Here is a 25,279-nt window from a genome sequence, read left to right on the forward strand (position 1 = left end):
ATTTGGTCCGACTCCTCTGTCTTCCCAAATTGTATATTTATCTGGGAACATCACCCACATCCATCTTTATTAGAAACAATGAGGGCTTTCATGAATGAAAGGTGCCAATGCATTATAGCTTAATATGGTAATCTCAGTCAGTGCTAGCCTTAGGTTTGACAATTTATTCAATGAAGATTTTGTCATTTATTTGTGTCACTGTTAGAACTGGGATTTCTGGTTGGCTAAGGCTTACGCCAAAGCCAGGCAGAAACCACCATTCTAGTCATGGCAAGGGAGTCACACGCCAAGGTAACCCCTGCTCACCCCCTTGGTAGCTTGGCACAAGCAGACAGGCTTATCCCGGAGGCAATGTGTAAAGCATTTGCGCACGCACACAACAGCAACAAGATCCTAGGCACACCACAAAAGGAACTCCACACAAGGTTATATAAAAATAACTCGTAGGCTGGGACTCAGCGTGTTGTTCTGTCCGCATCAGAGTGCTTCCTGACCCTGCTTGTTACCGCTGCTAGAGGAGAATCATTGGAGTGTCTTCTGACCTTGCCTGTCAGCGCCGATAGCGGGAAACCAAGAGCTTTGCCTGTCACGTGGAGGAGACCAGGGACTCGGGACTGCGAGGTCCAGCGGGCCTTGCACTAACGATATTGGTTGGCCGCAGCTGGGGCCTCCTCCCGAGCCCGCCCATTAGTTGCTTAAATCACGTCCAGTCACGCGCACGCGGGACGCGCACGCGGGACGCGCACCGGGATGAAGCCCGGACATAGGGCGGACAGTCTGTGACAGTCCGTGACTGACCGTAACTGGGCTGGGCCAGGATCCCTGCCTGTTCCTGCCGCGGTCTATCACTGGTACCTCTCAAGTAAGATTTATCGTTGTCAACATATCTTTGGAACCCTTGTGTACCTATCTAATTGGTAAACTCTATTTTATTGCCTGGCTCTGGGTTGCCAGTCCTAGCTCACTACTATTCCATTGTGTCCAACATGTCCAAGCAAAGGTCTTCTTCTGAACCTAATACTATGGACAATTACCTGGTCCAGGTTGTGAGTAAAATCAATAGCACAAGACGGATATTGCTGGGTTTAAGCTCACCACCTGCCATCTCTACGCAGAGCTCTCTGTTAGAACCTACTGTGTTAGAAGTCCCGATACAGGTGCATTGCAGTGATACTTCAAAAATCGAGTTATCCCCTGATGTCAATCTTGATTTAAATATATCCTCTGCTGTTAACCTAGCCAATGATCCAGGTGACAGTCAAATACGATAGAAGATAATTCCCCTTCCCCTGTGTCTGTGCCTGCAACTAGAGTTATTAGAGCATGCAGAAAGGGTCAGAGTAAACGGGGTGGGTTACGCTCTAGCACAGCGGTCTTCAATCTGTGGGGCGCAACCCCCAGGGGGGTCGTGGAGTCCTGGGAAGGGGGTCGCAGATTCTGCAGAGTGCAGTTCCTGGCATTGGGCTGAGGGTGCTCACGGCGGAGGCCTAATTCACACCGAGGTGTGAAAAACATCAACGCTTCATTAACAAGTAAAAGGTCTTTTAAAGACCTGTCAAGTACTTGGGTGTGACTGTGTGTGTGTCCCTGAAGCTGTTACAGCCGGGCTCACATACACGAGCTGGGGGGAGCTGGGGGGGGGTAGGGGGGAGGGGGGGTTAGTGGCTGTAGTGTAGCCCTTTGAGTTCAATGGATGTTGCGCACCTGGAGCTGTGGGTCCCGTGACACGTCCCCCGCCCCCAGCAGGGAGGCACAGAGATGCCCTCCCATGAGCAGGAAAGAAGAAGGAAGACGACGAAGAGAGATACTGATCCCCCCCCCCCCCCCCCCCCCCATGACAGAGGCAGAGAAAAGGTGGGTAGATGAATGATGGGTGGATGGATGGATGAAAGGCTGAAGGATGGATGGATGTGTGAAAAGGTGGGTGGATGAATGATGAGTGGATGGATGAATGAAAGGGTGGATTGATGGATGGAAGGATGAAAGGGTGGATGGATGAAGGATAGATTGGTGAAGGATAGATGTATGGATGGAAGAATGAAAGGGTGGACGGAAGGATGGATGGATGAAAGGGTGGATGGATGAATGATGGATGGATGTGTAAAAAGATGGGTGGATGAATGAAGGGTGAATGGATGGATGAAAGGGTGCATGGATGAATTATGGATGTATGGATGGAAGGATGAAAGGGTGGATGGATGAAGGATAGATTGGTGAAGGATAGATGTATGGATGGAAGAATGAAAGGGTGGACGGATGAAGGATGGATGGATGAAAGGGTGGATGGATGAATGATGGATGGATATGTAAAAAGATGGGTGGATGAATGATGGGTAAATGGATGGATGAAAGGGTGGATGGATGAATGATGGATGTATGGATGGAAGGATGAAAGGGTGGATAGATGAAGGCTGGATGTATGGATGGGAGGATGAAAGGGTGGATGGATGAAGGATGTATGTATGTATGGATGGGAGGATGAAAGGGTGGAATGATGTATGATGGATGTATGGATGGAAGGATGAAAGGGTGGATGGATGATGGATGTATGGATGGATGGGAGGATGAAAGGGTGGATGGATGATTGTATGGATGGGAGGATGAAAGGGTGGAAGGATGTATGGATGGATAAAAGGTTGCATGGATGAATGATGCATGGATGGATGTGTGAAAAGGTGGGGGGATGAATGATGGATGGATGGATGAAAGGGTGGGTGGATGGATGGATGGATGAAAGGGTGGATAGGTGAAGGATGGATGTGAGGATGAAAGGATGGATGGATGAAGGATGGATGTATGTATGGATGGGAGGATGAAAGGGTGGAAAGATGTATGGATGATGAAAGGGTGGATGGATGAATGATGGATGGATGGATATGTGAAAAGGTGGGGGGATGAATGATGGGTAGATGGATGGATGAAAGGGTGGGTGGATGGATGGATGGATGGATGAAAGGGTGGATAGGTGAAGGATGGATGTATGGATGGGAGGATGAAAGGGTGGATGGATGATGTATGGATGGGAAGATGAAAGGGTGGATGGATGTATGAATGGATAAAAGGTTGCATGGATGAATGATGGATGGATGTGTGAAAAGGTGGGTGGATGAATGATGGGTGGATGGAAGGAAGGGTGGATGGGTAAAGGATGGATGTATGGATGGAAGGATGAAAGGGTGGGTGGATGAAGGATGGATGTATGGATGGAAGGATGAAAGGGTGGATGGATAGATGTGTGAAAGTGTGGGTGGATGAATGATGGAGGGATGTGATGAGGTCTAACAGGTGCATTTATGGTTGTCAAAAGTTGATGATGAGGAGTACCAGTTTCTATAAACTTTTGTCGGAAGGGGGTCCTTACGCCTAAAAAGGTTTTACAAGGGGGTCTCGGCATCAAAAAGTTTGAAGACCTCTGCTCTAGCAGGAAAAGAACAGCGTCTCCACCTAAAAATACAGCTATAATAGAGGCTAATGGGGAACAAGGTGGGAAGGAAATATTAGGCGATGAACTGATTAAAAAGCTAGTGAGTATGATTGACTCCAAGATGAAATCTATAATTAAACCATTGGTAGCCAAAATTGACCTGCTAACAGCTGAAGTAAATAGACTAGGGGGACTGATAAACAAGACAGTGGAGGAGGTGGGTAACATACCAACTTTAGTCGCAAATAGAGTTGAGTCATCTACAAATATCCCTAGGGGTGGGACAGGGGGTAGGGATGAAGTGATATCAGATCCGCCTCCCATTCAGCAGCCAGTAGCCAAAGGTGCTCAGGTAACAGCCAATGAAGATTTACCACCAAAATCCACAGGGATGGGTATAGATAAAGGCCCGGTTCAACTTATTGTAGAGGCCTCTCCTCTTGTTCTGGTCTTGGCCAATGTACCTCCCCTAAAACCAGGTCAAGTAGAATCTACTTCTTCCTTGATTAGCAAAGCATACCACTGGCTATGTAATAATATGATGATATCTCCAAGGGGAAAACAGCAGCTAGCTGGGGAAATTACCATGGCAAGAAGGGTGGACTGGATAGGGAGCATTGTGAAAAAACTCAAAGGAGATTGCGTAGTTCTGCATTTTCTAAGTCCAGAAGTACTCCCTGAGCTTCTAAGACACATATTTCCCCCATAACGTAGGAGTACCGAGATTGTTCCGCTAACTTTGGATAGGTAGCACAGTGAACCCAAGTATATTAAAGACAAAGTGGAATTCGGTAACAAATAAGTGGGGTAGGGGTGTACAACCTAGCGAATTAGGAATCAGCGTTGAAAATAGATTTGCGGCACTGTCAGACCTGAATGAATGCGATTGACTTGAGAGGGCAGGCAGTGTTGTGCTTAATGATCTGGCTGAGCTAAACATAACATATATTTCTACTGTCGAGGATTTTGGCTTCACAAATGTTGCTTCCATGTCCCAAGGAAGATTAATAGATGACACAACTTCTCTAGCAAACAGTAAGGAGAATAAATTCACCGAGCTACTGTCCAATTCCACTGCAAAGACTGAGTCTGAAGTGTGTGTTGTTGCTTCTATAGTAGGTACTAACTTTGAGAATGCCTCTGTGAGGGTAGATGACACTGATGTTATTTGTCACGAAGGCATGTTAATTGGAACTGAACAAGAACTGCCAGAGGATAATATTGCCAACCCTTTATCGATGGACCTGGATGGTATCGTGGACAATGTGGGGAAACTGTTTTCATGGAACATTGCAGGCCTGGGCTCTAAACTGAACTCTGGAGAGTGGCTTCGATTTGTTAATTCTTTTGATCTATGTATATTCCAGGAGACTTGGTCATGCGAACCATCTTTTGCGCAGGGATACTTGAACTACTCTGTGCCTGCATTAAAAGGCCCAAAAGGGAGACCAATGAGTTGTCTAACCATTTGGGTTCAACAGTCCCTAAAAGTAGATGTTAAAGTAAAAGAAACTAGCCACAGAGACATCCAACTAATTACAATGAATTCAGATATTCTGGGACCATTAGACATCTACAATGTCTATGTGAGGAGAACCAGGGGTGGGAGGTCAGAGGTTTTAGCGGCCTTGTCTCCCTCCTAGATACTTACTCTCAAGATAATAATATTGTCATTGCAGGTGACTTTAATCGAACATTTGAACCCTTAGCCACAGACGATGATTTCCTTGGGGATGAAGAGGATTGGCATTGGAGAGTCCCAAAACTAGAGTTGAAACCAGTTGTGCGCTGAACCGAGGATGTGATTAGTATGAATGCCTTATGTTTTGAGAAAGGTTTAAGAGCACTAAACGGAAGGACGTTAAGTGACAAAAATGGGTCTATGACATTTGACAATGGGCGGCACAAGAGCAGAATAGATTATGTACTCTGTACTCTGAAACTATGGCCGTTGTTATGTGACATGGAGGTTGTGTGGAGGAACGAGAGTGACCACAACCCTCTGTGTACACAGCATAAATGGTGGTCACCTCCCAACAGGACCAGCGGCCCTACTGGCCTTGTTCCACCCTTAACTGTCCCCACTAACGATATGCGTAGGTTGAGATGGATAAATGTAGCAACTAACCAACAGGCCATTGATAACATCAAAATTGAAGCTGATAAAGCGATATCAGCCATGGAACATATTAATTCTTCTAGTTCTGAGTTGAGTAGCCTGGCTGGAATCCATGATACCCTCTTTTGCGTGATTAAAAACCACTTCTTGAAGTCTGCGAAGGGCAAGGGTGAGAGAGTTCCCAAGAACTCAAAATGGCATAATGCCCATTGTAGGGATGCACAAAACGCCCTGGGTACTGCTCTAAAGAGTAGGGAGACCATGGCTATTCAATCTGCTAGAAAGGAATATAAAGCCAGTATAGCGAACACAAAGAAAGCCTGGGATGAGCATCACTGGTCCGAACTAAAAAGAGCTAGTGATAAGAAAGATTCTAGACTGTTTTGGAGCATTGTCAAGTGGGGTGGTGAGTGGAAACCTGAACCCCCAAATAACAATGTTCCGGAAGAAGAGTGGGTAAATTTTTTTAGAACTCAGTATGCTGAGGTAAAACAGGTTACATCTACAGCGGACATAAGTTATACCCACTTCAAAGATAATTCCTTCAGTCTACAAGAAATTCTGATGGCTTTGAGTACTGTGAATAGCGGGCGCGCCCGTGGCATAGACGGTGTTCCTGCCGACGTCTTTATTAATGACAAAGAACGTTGGTGTAAGTACATTTGCCTCCTTATTACCAATATTGCTAAGGGTGCAGAGGTACCGAAATCCTGGCAGGGAGCAGTAATTATACCAGTGATCAAGAAAGGTGACCGATCTCAGCCCGGCAATTACAGGCCGATAAGCCTTATTGACACCATTCAAAAGACAATAGGGCGTGTAATTGTGAACAGACTTCTTGACTGGGCTGAGGATAATGATGCTTTGTCACCATTTCAAGCGGGATTCCGTAGGTCCACAAGTACTGTGGATCAGGTTTTCCGCTTCAACTTACTGCAATGGAAGACCGTGGTGCTGGGCGGGGGTAGCCTATATGCGGCTTTTGTCGACTTGCGGGCTGCCTTCGATCTAGTACTGCGGTCAAAGCTGTGGTCTGTTCTTAAGAACCTGGGTGTACCAGATGATCTATTGACACTGATAATGCGGCTCCACGGAGCAACTTTTGCTAGAATCCAGTGGGGGGGACAGGGCATGGTGACAGCAGACTTCCCGGTTGAGCGGGGCGTCCGGCAAGGCTGCTCAATGGCCCCCACTCTTTTTACACTGTTTATTAACGGTGTTGTATCCCGCATGTTATCTGAGAAGTTGGACGCTCCTTCATTAGCTGGTACAAAAATACCAATTTTAATGTTCGCAGACGACATGCCCATCCTATCAAAGACCCCAAGTGGCCTACAGCGTGCATTGGCTATCTTTGATCTATTTTGTGGTGAACATGGCCTGGAGGTCAATGTGACCAAATGAAAACGTATGATTTTTAATCCCCATCACAGTTTTAAATCTAAAATCATTATGAATGGTCCTCCTTTAGAAGTGGTGAACACTTTTACGTATCTGGGTATCCACATCTCAAATAAGAGCGGGTGGAGCAAACATATAGATATAGCTACATTGAGGCACAGGCAACTATCAGGTGCTATTAGTTCTGAGCATAGAAAGTCCCTGACGAAACCCGTAAAGCCTGCTCTGCAGGTATATGAGGCAAAGGCTCTTGGCTCCGCACTATATGGTGCTGAGTTATGGGGTTTCGAGAAGGTGGCTGCCCTACAAATATCGGAAAATAAGTTCTTCCGGGCAATACGTGGTGTTCCGAAAAGTACTCCATTGCTGCCCCTTAGGTACGATCTGGGTAGAAAAGTGGTTACAGACTTGGTCAGGCTTCGACCGATTCTGTACTGGAGAAGGCTCTGGACTACGCATGAGCTTTCACATTAAGCTGAGGGGTTTCTAGATATCATCAAAGCGGATATATTCCATAAAAACGGGTGGCTTAAATCTTTGAAAGCAATCTTGAATGAGCTTGGAATGGGTTCGCTTTGGTCAGACCCAGCTGGAGCAATATTCCCTACTAAAAGTGCTGTGAAAGAAATTCATTGGGAAAAGGTAGCCTCTCGGGCCTGGAGTTTCACTAGTTTAGGATCTATGACTGAAGGATTCTTAGAGGCTAAGTTGTATCCTTCCCTGGAACCCTACTGGGATAGTATAACTAGACCTGGAGATAGAAAACTTCTCTTCCAATTGAGAGCAGGTTCACTCCCCCTTAGATTTTTGACAGCTAAATGGGAAGGTGTGTTGAGTGTTAGTTGCCCTGTTTGTGGTTCCACTAAAGAAACTACGGGCCATTTTTTATTTTCTTGCACAGCTTATTCGGACCCAAGATGTGTATGGTGAAAACCGATGTGCAAGAATTTAGGGACTACCAGTAGGACAGTTGCCTTGCGTATTATATGCACTAGCAGTGAGATATGGATGTCAATAGCAACTGCAAATACCTTGGATGGGCATGGTCGATCAGACAGAGACTGTTAGTCATTTGACTATTCTCTGTCTGGGTAAAACTGTCTGTATGTTCTATCTATGTTTTTATTACAAATTTGTTAGACTGGGGTGTTTTTTTAACTTTTTAATTATTTTTAAAAAATGGCCAACTTCTGATGTATTAAATTGTTCAAAATTGAAACTGTATATCGAGTCATAAAACTGTAAATATTATGCTTTAGTTTTTTAATATAATTGATTGACAATTTAATTGTATTTTTAAATTTAGACTGTTCCTGCTTTTATGAGTGAAATCTCGAATAAAGCCTATTTTGACTTGACTTGAAAATAACTTTTGTATTGTCAAAACACATCAGATAGTAATCACACAATATACATTGTGCCAACTGGCACGGGCAATATTCACAAGGGATTATTTACACCAGGACAGGGCCACATGGGCCACTGTCAGAAAAAATCAGCACTTCGTAGAACTAGCACTTAGCATAACTGTCACACCAAAAAACAATTATAGATCACAACCAGTAACCACTGGTAACAGGTAGGTACACACTATGCAATACTAATAACCATAGGCATAGATCACGCATGGACACATAACCTCTTTAGTATAACATACTAGGCAAAGCAAACTTCTAAGCATGAGCACCTTTAGAAGTATAACACAAGCATAAAGGCAAAGCTCATTACGCAGCAGTCACATTTAGGCCTAAACAGTATAACTACAGTAGGCAATCTCTCATTAGTCTAAACACATTAGACTCTGCCTCCTAAGAATAATTCTCATTTAGGGGCGTAAATTATACAGTGAAACATAATCTCACTAACATAAACCTCCATAGGTAAAACCATTTCTAGAGGTATCAACACAGGGTGAGTAAAACATACTAGATGCATTACATTTCCTAGCACCACATTTAAAGCACATATCACCTTTAGCACATAAAACACATTAGGCAATTATCATCACAAACATAATAAGTAATCACATTGTGCAAAAAACACATTAGGGCCTTGCGCCCTATCCACATACCAGCCCCTCTGGCCAACTGGCCATCCAATAAGGGGACTTCAAAGCCCTGTGTCCGGAATTTCAGGGCGCGCTGCCAGCGCAGCGTCAGTCAGGGGTAGCGCCATCTGCGCAGACCTAAACGTTGCAGCTGCCTACTACTTGCTGGGCAGCTGGGACAAATCACAAGGGCCTAAACGCTGCAGCTGGCACTAAGTGCTGCGCAGCTGTGACAGGCCAAGGTAGGGGCGAAGGGAGTGCGACTCACTCCTGGATTCACAAAGAACAGGTCCCCCTAAAAGAAATGAGAGCCTAAACGGTGCAGCTGCCCACTACTTGCTGGGCAGCTGAGACATCAGTAAAACTGCGGCATGGGCTCTCACTAGCCCTGGAACAACCAAACTGCGCCCAAATGTTGGAGCCCTCTGGCACTGAAAATGAACAGGTCCCCTCAAACACTGGGGACAGGACACAGGTCCTCAAAGTCACATCTGCGCAAAAACATGGGAGCGGCCCGCTGACATCTGGGGCCGCTCAGGGCAAAGCGCGGTGCCCTCTCTGGCACCTCTCAGGGAAACAATGGGGCCCCATGAGCACACGAGCTCCTTAATTAAAACAATCTGGCCCTGGAGCGTACTGGCTCTAGAAACAACTGGGGGGGCCAAGAACCCTCTGTGCGCCTCGCAGGCTCGGTGGCCAAAACAACTATGCCCCCAGGAGCCTTGGGGGCTCTAAATGCACAAATGCCCCGGGAGCCTCGCAGACTCGAATATACAATGCTGCAGTCGTTGGAGTCCTTCCCGGGGGACTCAAAATAAACTAAATGCCAGCCAAGAGCCTCTCAGGGCTCGCTAAAGCAAATGTGCCGCTTGGGGCTTCTCAGGGCTCAACACAAAGCCATGCCCCTGAGCCTCTCTAGGCTCTAAACAAATCTTTGCCCGGTCGTAGGAGTCCCTCCCTGGGGGACTCGAAATTAAAGTAAGGCCCCACGGGCCTCTCGGGCTCACCAACAGCAACGTAGGAGCAGCCCTCTGCAGAGCGGGGCTGCTCGGATAACGGCAAAAGCAGGGTATGCGACCTCGTACCTCCCACCCCAACCGGCTTTCACTCACCGGCTTCCTGGACCTGGGGTGCAGCGCGTCTCCTTCTCCTCACGGCCGCAGGCGGGACTTGGCAGCAGGCGGGGCTCTACCGTAACACGGGAGCCCCGCGGACTTCACCTGCTTGCTCCCGGCCTCACTTCTCTGCCTCGGCCGCAGCATCTCCGGTCTCCCTCTCCGCACGGGAGACCCGAAGGGCAAAAAATGGCTTCCCCCCAGGCAGGGGGAATGAGGTACCGGGTTTTTATGGACCCGGCGGTGCCAGGGGGGACACCCAAAGACCTCTTGAGTTCTTCCTGTTTCGGACCACAGAAACACAGAGTCTTCTAGGTGATGTCAAGGATCGAGTTTATTGGCTGCAACCAGTAACAGGTATCCTAGAAGTACAACAGCATGAAGCGCATGTATGTTCTCAGGAGACTGCTCGTTTTTACAGAACCAGCCTTCTCTTTTTATACACAAATATCAGCTTCAGGCAAGAATTCCTAGTTTTACAGTTTGGCCATATACATATTTTCACTACAAAGAAAAAGCAGTCATGACGGCAAGCCCATATTTTAGTTTGTCCAGTTCGTGATAGATAACCCAGCAAGGCCCAGAACTTCCATCAGATATCGATGAACCCCCAATAAAATCGGGCACCTCCTCCTTGTAAAACTAGTCATAAAGAAGAAACAGGGACAGGTGTGTGTGTGATTAGTCATAGCTTGTATGCGATGAACGGTTTATGACATGTTGTGCTTTGATGCTAATCTCGCTCGGCCATTGGGATGGGAACTGCCCGAACAGGTTTGGCTTGAGGCAGTGGAGTCAGCTCGCCCAGGTCACAGAGGAGTCAGCAAAGGTGTACGTGTCCCTTCAGATCGAATTTGGCCTTGGTCATTTTGACTATGTAAGGGCAATCACAAAATGGATGCCGCTCACAAAATGGAACCCGAGGGTTCAAGACAGAAACTACGATTTAAGGGTGATTTCGTCACTCAATCATGACGCAAATGCATGGGTATAATGTCTCAATCATTACCGGTCTGTCGATACCAAAATCGTCATGATACGATGATATTTTCTGACACGAGTGTAGAGCTTCGGTACCACACAATAGCAGGGTCCAGAATTTTCAGTACCACAGGAAGCAGAAACAACGTCCTCCCGGCCCCGCCCACAACCAGGCAGTGGGCCGGACATCTCCTTCCAGCGTTTTCCCCCGGGCTGCGGCGGTGAAATCCTTTCGGCATATCGAGGGGTAGGCTCCCTCGGTGCGTAATTAACATGTAAAAGCGAGGTGGGCACTCGCTAAAGGCTCCATAAACGGGGTGACACCCGCTCTATTAAAATATAAAGCGCAGGGCCATAATTCAGGGTGGGCACCTGCTTTGCACACGCAGGCAAGGTAAAACAAAGCACTTTCCCAGGCGCTAAAGGGGCATAGAGACTACCAAGCCCCCAGAAAGGACCCTTACAGCAAAAATCGGGTCCCAGCAACAAGGTCCAAGAGAAGTCATAAAAGAAAAGTCCATCAGGTATCCAGGGGCTGGGCAGGGCCCAGGGATGCAAGCCTTCCCCTGGGCCCAAGCAGCAGCACTCCCCTGGCAGGATTCAAGTAGCAAGACAAGAACCTTTTACAAGAGGTCACAGCCTCTTTTTATACACAAAAATCCCTTTGTCTAGCAGGGTGTAGGCAATGTAAGAACCAGCTACAACTGGTTATGGGGAACTCCCTTTTACTGGCCAGGCTAGGGACATCAGACGCACCACAGGGGTGGAGCCAGCATTGTGGAGGGAAAACCCAGCCCTATTCAGGTCCCAGGTGTACCCCTCCCTCACATCAGCATGCTAATCTCTTCATTCACCACCGGGGCAGACCCATCCTGACTCCTGGAGCCAGGCTCACCAGCCTGCTCCAGCCAATCACACGCCAGACACAAATTACACTAACATGCAAACTTCTAGAAGTGTCACTTCCACACTAGACACAATCATGCCGCATACATCATTGCGCAGCATTCAATATCACGAGTTCGCACATACCAAACTCGACCCTGCACTCCCCATACATCAGGAACTACCATGGTCACACATATTCCCCATGCATTCCTATGGGAGGGCAGGTCACTCTCACCACACACAAAGAGAGCGCACGCATTTTACACTGGACCACAGTGAAAAAGTGCGCAGAGACCTAAAATCACCAACACCAGGTTACAGAAACAGGCTAGGAAAAAGCAAAAAGTTTTGGGGTGAACCTGCCAAAAAGGGCCGGGTCCAACAGTCACTTATGTGGGATTTTATTTTCACTATTAGAAAGTGGTCTATATTTGGTGTTTTTTCAACCCAATGCTATGATGAATAACAACATAAACACGTAACACCCTGCAAATGATACATTTCATCTAGAATTAAGGCACAAGCAGTAGCATCTAATTTGCGACACGCTGATTTATTTGCTACTGGGGTTCCAAGTAAAGTAACTGAGTAATAACTGTGTCTGCCAATATCGTTTTCCTTTAATAGTCTTCTTTCTCTTCCATCTCAGTCTCTGAGCGAATCAACACAGTGATAGGAGACACTAGCTGGTCTGTCCTCACCAACTGAGTCCAGCTGTTCTGACAGTACCTTAAGGGCAATTGTAGACATGTATAACACACATTTAAAAACAGAAATGCATTTGTGCACTGGACATTTCACCTTCACTGTTGTAGCATTTTGAAATAAGGCACAATCATGCAATAGGACTTACAGATAGAATGCAGTAGGTCCAACAACTGTAGCTAGAAAGGTAGACACGAGACCTGATCCTGATCCAACTTCAAGACAGATTTCAACACTAAAAAAGAATCAATGTGCTGTTATAACAGACGATAATAAGAATTGTAACTGGTTCACTTTAGTATTCAACTTATAAAAGCATTTCCAATCACTTTGGAACTATAAGGCAACAAAGGGTTGCTTCAGCTGTATCTGGGCACTTTATTAGCAGGCATAAACGTGTACGAAATAGAAGAGTAAATAGCATACCAGGAAAAATATGCCTTTCAACAAAAGTTTAAGTAGCATTTAAAAACACAAAACGACCATTAGAATGGAGAGAAACTGCATAGATTCAAAACAGTATAAATAAACTTTTCAATTCAATAATAATACAACATGTTTTGCAGTCTGCGTTTTTCAGTATTTATGGCATTATCCAGCAGTAAAGGAAAAACAGATGGGGACTGTAAAGCAAGTCTGTATTTGAGGTCATTGTGAGGCCATCACTTGCAAAATAGTTTACTCGAAGGTGGAGAATATTAAAGGCAAAATAATAAATAATTCCATCTTACCCGTCGCAGCAAGTATCTGACATTATGTATCATAGCAAGTACCTGTTCCACAAAACGATTTTATAGGTACCAAGACATTTTTACAATTTCAAAGGCACTTTATCACTGTCAGAGTTTTCTCTCTGTACACATATCTACACCAAAGAGAAACTGATATGTAGAAAATTATTAGCCATTACTTACATTTTATAGAATGCATACAAGGAAAACACATAGAGGGCTCCAAAAGAAATATAAATAGTAGACACTACAACCTGTGGGGATATGTCATAAGTGAGCTTCACTGCGAGCAAAAACACCTTTCAAGCTTTTCTATTCATTTGAAAAATGTCATCACACTTGTATTGAGAGCACATCGTTCTCTTATCTTACTCCAAAATTCTTGAACGGTCTTCTCTTGTCTGTGTAAGTGCAGCAAACATGCCTTTTTTCCTCAAACAACTAATGATGTGGCCCTTTTGTAGAACTGCTAAGGGACCCATCTTGCCTTCTTTGGTTCTCCCTGCTAGACAGAACACCCAAACTGGGTATTAGTCAACTTATTGATTGTAATTTGAACTTTATTATTATAACAATTTGTATCAAAGTGTATTGTTGTGAACTAAAAGAAAAGCTACTAGTATCACAGCAGACTCAGTACTCATCCCACAGGTGTACACAAACTATTCTCCAAGGGGCGTTGAGTACATTGGTTGATTGGTTGAATGTGAGAGGTATGACTGTGAGATGCTTGAAAATTACGAGTGATGGTTTTTATCCCACACAAGTGTAAATTGTAAATTTTTCTCCTGATTATTTCTTTATGTATTGTGTTGTCATTTGAACCCCAGTATTAACCTCTTAAGTGCTGCGTCGGGGTGTTGGCCGACGGCAGCACTACCTCCCCAGTGCTGCGCACGTCCATTGGACGTCCATTCAGCACTAGTTCCAATGGACAGCGCAGCACTGGGGAGGGATATTTGCGCCGCATCTAAGGTGTTAATTTAAAAGTGTGTTCAAACAAATCCTTTTCAAAATAAATTGCTATTGAGTAGCATACAGATGTACTGAACTGTGGTCTTTACATTTGCAATTAATTTTGTTGAAATTAAGTATCAGTATCGGCATTTCCTCTCTGTTATATAGTATTTGGCTCAGCCCTACTGATTAGAGCCGGCCCTAGTTGTTATCAGTTCTGCTAGGTGATGGGCGGTGAGCCAAATCCATTGGCAGTGGGCCAAAGACCACAGTCTAAACGCTTGCAGTCAAATGAAGTCAGTAGTGAAGATCTGGACAGACTGACTCATGATGGAGGGAAGAAGTCCTTGAGAGGCAGCCGAATTGCCCACAGTTCCAGTGATGTGATGTATCTGCTCTTCCGGAGACCAGAGGTCCCTGATCTCCAGATCCTCTAGAAGGGCTCCTAACCATAGGGTGGAGGTATACGTCACTACCATATTCATGGTCCGTGGGGCAGTGAAGGCCATTCAGCGAGTCAGGTTCGCCTGGTTCCCCCACAAGCCAGTTCTGCCACAGAGATCGAGAAGATCACAATGGAGTCCAAAAGGTCTCCCTCGTGCTGGAACCACAACCTGCGGCAGTACCACTGAATGGCCCTCATATTCCATGGGTCCATAGCAATGACAAAGAGTAGCAGAGATAAGGGGCAACCTTGTGCTTGGTCCCATCTCACTGGCAATGTGAAAGGAGGAGGGAACAGAACCACTGGCCCGAATGCGGTACCAGTGCAATGATGCCACATGGTAGCCCCAGTCTGCAGTGTCAAACACAGGAAGGGCAACTCCAAGGAGTCAAAGGCCTTCTCTGCATCCAGGAGAACGACAGCAGCAGATATGCTCAGGGAGACTATTCAGCACCGAAAGCATATTGTGCAAGTTTATTCGGGTGGCAAAGTTCCTAGAAATATTGGAAGCAAGAACAAAGGCAATCAAGAGGAAATTATAATACAGAAAGGCTCCTCTCAGCACTGGCATACAGTCAGGATATTGGGGGCTACCACAAGCAATGGTATCTTAGCTAAATTTGCACAGCAGCTGCCACGGCTCCACCTTCTCGACTCTTGGAGACTGACAGGGGTATGGCAGCAGCCAGCAAAGGACGATGCAGTCGATCATCACTTATCGGTTCATTCAACGCCATGAGGCTAATAGTCACGCTGAAGTCAGCAAGGATTGTTGCTGCTGAAAACTGACACTTTAACAAATTTTTGCACAGCTACGCCCATGGTTGAGCACGGTCACTTTAACAAAACAGGCACAGGCATGCCCTACGTCCCATCATTGATGTTGAAGTGTGATAGTTGTGCTTTGTTTAGTAAAGGACGCTGTGGCTGAGCTGTGATACTTTTATAAATTTTGAACAGACAGGCCCACGGTGGAGCGCGGTCACAATAAAATACTTTGTATAGCCAAACTCATGACTAAAACTCTAACCAGAGCATGTTACATGTGCTTCTCTGTCTATTTGTTGCAAGGGGGCTAACAGTGGCGCTGTGGGAAACAAAGGTTGCTGTGGTTGGACATTGACACTTACCAAATTCGGCATAGCCACGTTTATGGCCGATTACTGCCAATGTAATAATCCTGCCACTGCCAGGCCCATTCCTTTTATTGACGCTTGAGGCCGTCAGTTGTGCTTAATCTGCATAGGCGTGCGTACAAGGAGGTTTTGGGTCCGAAACCCTGACCAGCCAGGACCTCAACAATTGCAAAAACAGAAAAGCATTTGGCTGGCCAGACTGCTTAGAATTACAATCGGAACCCACACAGCCAATGAGTGCTGCGTGGTCAAGCCTTTTTTTTAGCACAACATTTATTTTTAATTATAAGACAAATCTTCAAAGTTAATGGGAACGTGACATCACAGGAAAAACACACCATCAAAACAGTTAAGTCACAAAACAAAAACAAGCAATTGTATACACCATGAATACAAAATATACAGGCATGAATAGTAAATCTATATACATTAAATAGACACCAAGAAACAACTCAAAATTCCATACATACTATCCAAATCAATTGAAAATCAAGAACATATAACATAAAGAATCAATACAAGACCAGTCCTTTGACTGCACTACCGGTGGACAGGCGGAATGCAAGGTGGAAAACAACTGCCTGCCTATCCACAAGACCTGTGACTACGTGTTCTGTCTAGTTGCACACTAGGGCCCACATCAGTGGGGTAAATTGATCCCAAGTCGCACACTTCCTTCTTGTCACAGGCTGGGGGTCTACGCGTTTCGAACCGGCATAGTTCTAGGTTCTCCTCAGGACAGGGACTGGGTAGAGTATTCACTGTAGGGAAAGTTTAAAGGGATGGTGTCAAACTGGTGGTCTCACAATATACATACCCTCTCTATCTCATCATATATACATGAACAGGAAAAGTTACCTGCACCACGAGCACAGGTGGTTGCACGGGTGGCAGCAAAAACTGTAGAGCAGGACAATGGCTCTATGTGGAAATAAATAAAAGAAATGAAAGGGAAGGCAGTCAGGGCGGAAGATTAATAAGCTGGGGCATACTCGCAGAGCTTGTATATAGACAGTAAGAGCTCGATTACCTGAACCAAATTGGTCGGTGTCAGAGGTTGACAGCGTCCGCCCAGCGGTACGCTGTTGTAAAATGTAGCAAAACTCACATCCTTTTAGTATGCTGGGGAAAGAAATTCAAGGAATCATAAGTGCCCGCAGGAATCGGCAGCCGCCAGACGCATGCAAAGTAACCACAAAGAATTGTATTTAAATGCGGCATCAAGCCTACCTGAACGCCGTCTGAAAACGCGAACGGCTTCAGAGATTCTTTGACGGTTGGGGCGGGAGTTAATCTGCCGCAGGGGATTACTGTAAAAGGCAAAGATCAAACACACATAGTGTTGTATAAGAGAGCAGATGCTTCTTCTGCTAAAATCGGCGAATTATGTCAGAATCAGACTTACATATTAGTTGGGGATCGGGTCCGCTACTGAAGGCGTTCCAAGAGTCCTTGGCGCGGGCTCGAAAGCCAGGTGCTAAATGCTCACTCGGTAAGCGAAAGCGAGAAAGGACACTATTAGGGACCGGGGCTGCTGGTACTGGAAGTCCAGCGGGATGTTGGATCTTATCCCAATACTATTTAGTCAGGCGGAAAGCGTGAGCGCAACTCGGTGGAGGGGATATTTAACGTGCATCCCAGCCTGAACGGCACGTCTTAGCACACGCTTGTATATATCCTACACTAGTTGTGGGCGTGACCTCAATGAATGCGGCATTACACCTACGCAGCTCTTAAACAAGAAATACGTATTGTAACACATTCTTATTGTATTTGTTAAAAAGCAAGTATGGAGTGCCGTTTTACATATGTACACATCAGTAGTGGCAATGGAGAAATCAAAAATGTGGTTATCACGGACAATGCGTCGGTGCACATAACATATATGAATTATCTATACATAAATGATATATAAACTATTACATTTCTTTAAACGAGTTACACTCATACCATTATGTACAGTTTCAAGATGAAATCGGAAACCAAGTGAAGAGGGGCATTCCCAATACATCTAGTGTTCTAAAGTTTCTATACATGCACTTACAACATTGTGTAGTTCGGTGTACTTGGACAACATCCAAGTGGTACACGTAGTTACAACTAAGCATGGCCACTGCTGGCCAGTGGGCCACTTCCCAAAACAAAACGTGAAAGTCATAATAAGTGTCAAAAATGAAAAAATTAAAAACACAGCATTTTATGAAGATGAAACAGTAACAAATCATAATCCAAGCAGCACGGCTAGAGCTAGACGCAGAAAAGAGATTAGAATTGCAGATGACCAAGTTCAGACATTTCGTTCAGCCCCGAGTTGGAGGTATCAAATTTCAAAATGAGGTAGGCCTCTTTTTGAGCGAGGCGTACATCAGGGTCTCCACTGCCACCTCTGATGACCGCAAGCACGGTCCATTTAATGTCATTGGCTGAGTGTTTGTATTGCATAAAATGAGAAACAATGGGGGCTGTCAAAGTCTTGTTATTTATTCTGGATCGATGTTGAATGATTCGTTGACAAACCTCTTGAGTAGTCTTCCCAATGTACACCTTTTTGCACGGACATTGGATGGCTTACACTGTGTTTTTGGTTTTACAGTTCGTGTGTTCATCGTGTCTCCAAAATTTTTTACCATCTGTGAAAAGAGACCTGTTGAGAACCTGCCGCTCTCAGGGTCCTGAAACAAAGGACATCCTGGGTCGAGGTGCCAAGCCTCTTCCCCCAGGATGGGCCGGGTCCACAAACTGGAAGCTTCAAAGGCTTGCCACATTTGTAAGCTGGCCCAGCCCTTTGCTTCTCCCAGCAACTGGCCCCACCGGTTCTGACCCCTACTCTGGTCGGGAGAATTGGCGGGAATACCAAGATGGGAGCCCACCTTTGCCAACCCCACCCCTCAGGTAGGGGACGCAAGGTGAAGCCATCTTGGAGATGGGGAGACCCAGCCAACCAGAGTGAGGCTTATACTCCCCTCCCACTGGAGAGTGGGTTAATAGGGGGTGTACCCACCCCAAGGATGGGACCTGACCTTTACCTACATGAAATGCCCCTAATTGAAGTATTTTGAGGCAGCCCTGACCCTTGCCTCCTCAGACAAGAAAAAACAAGAAGGACTGAAGAGTCATGCAGAAGGAAGAAGAGGAGGACACCAATTGACTTGATCCCACCCCTACCAGCCTGTCCCGACCTCAACCTGCTCCAGCGGAATCCCTGAGTGTCCTGCAGCCAGCAGACCCCCAGAACTCAGAGGACCTGCCCTGCCTTCTCCAACCAGACTTTGTCTCCCGTGAGCTCACCAAATAGACTCTGACTCCGCCAAATCCACGAGTCTGCGCCCAACGCCAACATATCCTAAATCTGCGAAATGTTGTTAGAGAATCTCAGCTTATTTTTACTTGAAATAATTTAACATAATGTTAATACAACAACTCTTCACTGCTAAGCATGGTAAATGGGGATTTAGGATTGTGCTTTCCGAAGAAAAACTCATTAAAACAAGCAAATCTAATGGTATTCACTTGTCCTTCTAAATATTTGCTAGCAGTATTTGAAAAAAAATGCCTACTAGAAAGCATCCTTATTTTATTTGGAGATGAGTCTCAGTAAACACTTCAGCATTTGTAATGCATTTCAGCTCAGCCATTGGAAGGCACTTGCTTGAAAGAGTATGGTGTCAAAACTCATTAATAAATTATCTGCTTCAAAATCGACCCATTTTGATGGTGCCTTATATATTTGATTTGTTACCAATATATGACATGATATGGTGATTTGTAAAGGAGAATCCACCATAGGAATCTTACACTGTAGAAATAAATTTATTTGAAGAATTTTCTTCCGTATGGAACACTTCAGCTAAAAAGTACACTATTTGTCATTACTAATAAACTTTGAATCAGGCACTTAAACCAGAGAGGAACACTGTTGCGCTGTTTGCTATTTATTTTCACATTTAGAAGTAACTATTTCTTTTAACCATTCAATGTCATTCAGTACCTGTGCTGTAGATCTTTTGCGTCTTTCTCTAGAGCGTCTATTAGGATAAAGGTGTCCTCAGATGGCACATACACATTACCGAAAGGTTCTTCTCCAACATGTGAATATAGTGGAGTAGGGTACATGGTACCTGTGAATAGAAGGAGAAAATATGATGATAGTGTAATAGGTGCAGCAGTTAAATGAGGGGAGGGAAGAAAGTCACAAGCATTTGTGATCATGTTGAAGATGCTTTTTGCCCACCAGGGAAAACATTCAGCAGTGACTTTGTTAGATAACTGTATACATAAAAGAGATAGTGGCCGTTTTCCAGGATTCAATAAAATACATGCACAAAACAAAAAACTCTACTCAAGGTCTAGCTGACTAGTCAGAACCTTTAGTATTGTAACACAGCTAGAACCATGCTCCATAGAAACCTTCCCCAAGTAACCAATTTATAACCACTGCATCACATAGATTATATTCCATCTGAAAATCCTACCTAGGCACCTGGTTTAATACGGATCTGACCGGACCATCTCTCACTTTGGTACAACTTCATTATCTCTTGCTTTTTTCTTTCTCCTTACCCTCTTCAATGATGAGAATTTTATCTTAACAATTCCCGGTGTGTGATGCTAGCTCTCCACTTGGTAACCAGAACCCACATCGGAAGGGCAGCTAAATTTAGTTCAGTATTTCAAATCTTTCCTGCTTCCGTCTCCCTATAAGGCAAGATTGTAAGGTGGATTGCTTGAATGATTGTACTTGCTTTCTACTCTTTCTGTTAAGTTGGGAGTGGCCTGTGTAAGCAGCAGAAAACTTGCTAACCCAGTTGAATTGATTGTCTTCAGTGGATCATTACCTCAACCTCCATTGTTTCTACCTACCATTATTCCAACTTTTATTACTTAGGCATACTATTACTAACACAGGTATGTAGCCAACGCCTGCAGCTATTTATCAATGAAGAGAAGGACCTCAATGTTAGAAGTATCAATGTTAGAAAGACAAATCTCTGAGTTTTGACCATCCTGAATCCCATCAATCAGAACATATCTAATTTCTACTTCTTGGAAAGTATATTTTACCAATAGTGGTGACCCATGTGAGACCCAAATGGCCAGTCCCTTCGAGCCCTATTCTCTAGCTACCTGTACAATTCCAAAAGTAATCCCACTTTGTGTCAGCAAAGGAATATGTAGGATCTAAGAAGCTTATGGTATTCATTAAGGCCTCAGACATTACACGCCATTAAATGAATATGTTCACTCACTCCTTTATATTTGGTAAATACTCAAATTGGCTGCTGAAAATCCCATAAAGCATAAATACTAACGGGCACCCGAGCACACAACGTTCGATCCAAATATAATTCTTTTGTTATCTCCAGCCACACTTTAGATTCAATAAAGAACATATCCTTTACTACCCACTATCAACTGGGCAATCAAAAAATTGTCCACCTATTTGATGAGAGGGAGCCTCGATGCGTGAAATATCCCTGTATATGCACCACCCCACCTTTGAATAGTAAGCTAAAATCTTGCCTTTTCAACAATGAAAGTTTTCCCCACCTAAACAGTGGAAGCAACAAACATTACATCAGTAACCACCACCAGTGTTCTAGTTAGTGGGACTTGGCACCTCACAGGTCAGCCAGTCAGTCCGTATGCTCATCTTGTACCAAGTGTGTCTTAATTCCCTACAATTTAGGTGGAGTACCTTGACAAAATTGTCCTAGTATTGAGGCTCGGAAAGTCATTGACCAAGGTGAATCTAGACCCCATACTAGGTACCAACTGTATTCAATCTGAAGAAGACTCTTGCCTAATTCTTACAAAACTTGAGATATTAAGTTTTCTTGTGTGTCATTGCTGACTCGGTTCAATTAATCCGCCACCACATATCTTCAATAATTACATTGGCATCTAACTTCCTTGATCATAAAGTCTTTTCCTTTCTCTTATACTATCACTTTCAGGCTTGTTGGCTCAGGTCGCCCATCCACCACATTTTAGTTATCTTCAGATTTTAACTGGACTGACATTATATCTCAGGTGCTCCTATGTGTAACGCTTCCCATTTTTCAATCCTGTGCATGAATGATTACCATCATATGAATAAGTGTATCTTTATATCCTTGATTACCCGAAGTTTGGACATATATAGTAATGTACTGCATCATATATTCACTCAGTTTCTTTCAACAGCTGCAAAACATGATTGCTGTTTACATTCAGAAAGTACAAAAAATGCTAAGATCATGAGAGTGCTGCCCTCAAAAGAAACTAATTTGATTATTTGCCCCGGTGGCAAAATAGTATCCCTATACTGAAAGTGGAGAAGTTTGACTACGATAGCCCTCATTCAACATAGGATGTGATGCCATGGCCCTGTGGACTTTCTCAATGGAGAAAAAGGAAGACAGGCCTCAAGGTCGAAGAGATGGTTTAATATATTTCTCGAGGAAAGGCTCCACAAATTAACCTTCAAAGTTTTCATGTACCCTTTAATCCTTGGGCCTCAAATCTCCTCTCAGTGGGTAGAAATTGTTTAATGAAGGCCTGTGCTTCTTCCAGACTCTGAGCCCTATGTCCCACTGCAGCTTCATTCTCTTGTAGCGAGTGTGAATCTTTCCTGATGTTGGCTTGAAGCAGATTCCCCTCAACAGATATTGAATTAATCTAGTTTCCAAATAGTGGCCTTGAGCTCTTGATCGTCTTAAGCAAGTTCAACAAGCAGTGGGCGGTAACCTCCGTTCGCTCCAGGAGAGCTCTCATTTCTCATGCCTCTTATTGTTGCTGTATATAAGTCAAAGTCAAAGAATCTTGTATAGCGCACAAATCACCGTTAGGTCTCAGGGCGCTTGCCGAAGATTCTGCCACCTGAGTTCTATGTCGTTTCATTTAGAGAACAGCCATGTTTTTAATTCTCTGCAAAAACGCAGGTTATCTGGGATAGATGAGAGGTGGGACAGAAGCTTATTCCAAAGGTGGGGGGCAAGATATGAGAAGGAACAGCCTCCGTTTCGCACAGTGTAAACCCGCAGAGGGATAAGGAGAAGTTTAGAGCTGGACCTCAGGGTTCTGGCAGGCTGGTATTTTTTCAGTTTTTTTCCTAAATAACAGGGGCCAGTGCCATAGATGCTTCTGTGTGTTAGGCACAAGATTTTATAATGCCCTCTCTTCCTGATTGGAAGCCAATGAAGGAGTTTTAAATTGGGACAGGACGGCGATCTTGGAGGTAGGTCCAAAATTTATCTGGCCGCGGTATTCTGCAGAATCTGCAATTTGGAGAAGAGGTCTTCATTTATAGAGGCCAGTAAGGCATTTCCACAGTCCATACGACTTACAATTGGGCCTTGCAGCAATGGCTTCCGGGTTTCAATTGGTAGCCACTTGAAGATTTTTCGTAGCTTCCGTAGGATGCATTAGCAGGTGCCTAATACACGGTTAACATGGGCTTTCATGGAAAGCTTATTGTCAATGGTAATTCCCAGGTTGCAGACGGTTTGTTTTGGAGATGGACAAGGACCGAGTGTCTGGGGCCATCAGTTACTTGACCAATGATCTTCAGCCCTGCTGAACAGAATGATCTCAGTTTTGCTATTGTTTAACTGTAGTTTGTTTTGGCCCATCCAGCTGTCAATATGGGTAATACAGTTTTTTAACTGGATCATTGTATCTGTGGGGGCAGGGCCAAAGGTGATCAGCAGCTGGATATCGTTTGCATACAATACTGCCTGAAACCTGTAGGACCTGATTATCTTGGCCAATGGGGTGAAATAAATGTTAAAGAGCATAGGGCTCAAGATAGACACGCAGCCAGCAAACCTAGGTGCACAGTGGTAGAGCGGTCCTTTAGATAATTATTAAACCAGTCCAGGGCCTTCCCTCGAACCCCCATCTTCCAGAGCCGCTGTAACAAAATCTCGTGGGAGATGGTATCAAAAGCGGCCAACAGGTCTAAAAGCAGTCAATGCATTCAAATTGATCCATTTTCATGATGTTCCTAAGCACTGAGTATTGTTGCTCCCTCCTTTCACAATGCTATGGCCAAGGCTTGGAAAAAACACCAGAGTGTAGGAAACTCAACTTCAGAGTCTACTGCTGTAGGTAAATTCTAGGTGATCAGACAGAAGGCACAAATCACGAAAACGATAGTTCCAGGGATTGGAGCCCAAATAAGAAAACAATCTGCCTTGTGTTATGGAAAGATAACATTTGAGGACTTTAATCAAGGCATTGGTGTGATAGATCATAGATGATGACCAGGGATTTAGAAACTACAGCTAGTGCAAATGTAGCTTGAAACAACTCAGCTAGAGCAACGATGTACAAGGACTTAAAATAATTCTGCTGTGGACAGGGAGGGAGTAAACTTTATCTAGATGGTTTTCGTGAAGATTAAGTCGAAGAGGTAAATTTAATATATCTCGTTTGGGGGGAATGGCGCAGCACTAAGCTACGATAAGAAATGACTGCTGACCAGCATCAGTGCAGCACAGCTGGACTTAGGAAAAAAGAGAGCAGAACACATCCTGCAAAAAGCATTAAAAAATGTTAAACATCCAAAAATCGCACCCCAAAAAATGTGACCTGGGATTTCCAGACACAAAAATACATGCTTATTGAATGTCTAAAATTACTAATTCGAAGTTAAAGTTCCAGTATTTAATTAATGAGACTGGGACTACACGATCACTGAGGAGGGGACACTGACATAGTTCTGCAGATAACCTGTTTTTGCTTTAATTTGTCTCCAAAGTAAAAGAGGAGAGTCTTCTGCTGCTGGAAATTGGCTGGTCTCCACAGAAATTCCCCACAGGTATACCAATCTTTTGGGTGCCTTATCTTGTTTACGGGTGGTTGCAGTAATTATTGTTAGAAGATGAAGACACCAAAGTTATCTGGCGCACTGGATGGACTTAACAGTTCCACCAGCAACTTGGAAAGTGGATTTAGTTTAATGGGTTCTGTTTATATTTGAAAAACCGTATCTTCAGAATCGCATGGAATTAAACAAAAGTTTCAAATTAATCTGGAATGAGGGTGACTGGTCTCTGCCGTTGGGATGCCAAACTGATGTGTAGGGGTGGAAGGAAAAACATCTCACATTTTCCTCTCAGGCTAAAACATTTCTTAAAAGGAATCCCACAAAGCCTTGGATTGCAGAGGGAGGGTTAAGCCAGTCCAGGTTCTTCAGACATGCAGTCCTGGAATGTCTCTTGCAGGTCCTAAATATTTGATGCAAGCCAGATGCCTTGATTTAGTTTTTATAGTGTTAGGCTGCAAGGTTATTGTGGCTCCAGAATGGCGAGATTCTACAGCCAGGTTTCAAAGAGCCAGACCTAGAGC

The 25,279-nt window shown here is 44.6% G+C and overlaps 1 protein-coding gene across 1 annotated transcript in view; it reads right to left on the reverse strand.

Annotated features, from left to right (window-relative positions):
- HEMK2 (HemK methyltransferase 2, ETF1 glutamine and histone H4 lysine) overlaps positions 1-25,279 on the reverse strand; it is a 112,674-nt gene that overhangs the window by 63,288 nt on the left and 24,107 nt on the right. Inside the window, exons 2-3 of the mRNA XM_086919053.1 lie at positions 19,938-20,067; positions 12,829-12,915 (exon numbers count right to left, since the gene is read on the reverse strand). Of these exons, the coding sequence (XP_086775179.1) occupies positions 12,829-12,915; positions 19,938-20,062 (212 nt within the window). The 5' untranslated portion in view covers positions 20,063-20,067. The remainder of the gene's footprint in view (positions 1-12,828; positions 12,916-19,937; positions 20,068-25,279) is intronic.

The sequence above is a fragment of the Lissotriton vulgaris genome, chromosome 1_1 (genome assembly GCF_964263255.1).
Source record: "Lissotriton vulgaris chromosome 1_1, aLisVul1.2, whole genome shotgun sequence".
NCBI lineage: Eukaryota > Metazoa > Chordata > Amphibia > Caudata > Salamandridae > Lissotriton > Lissotriton vulgaris.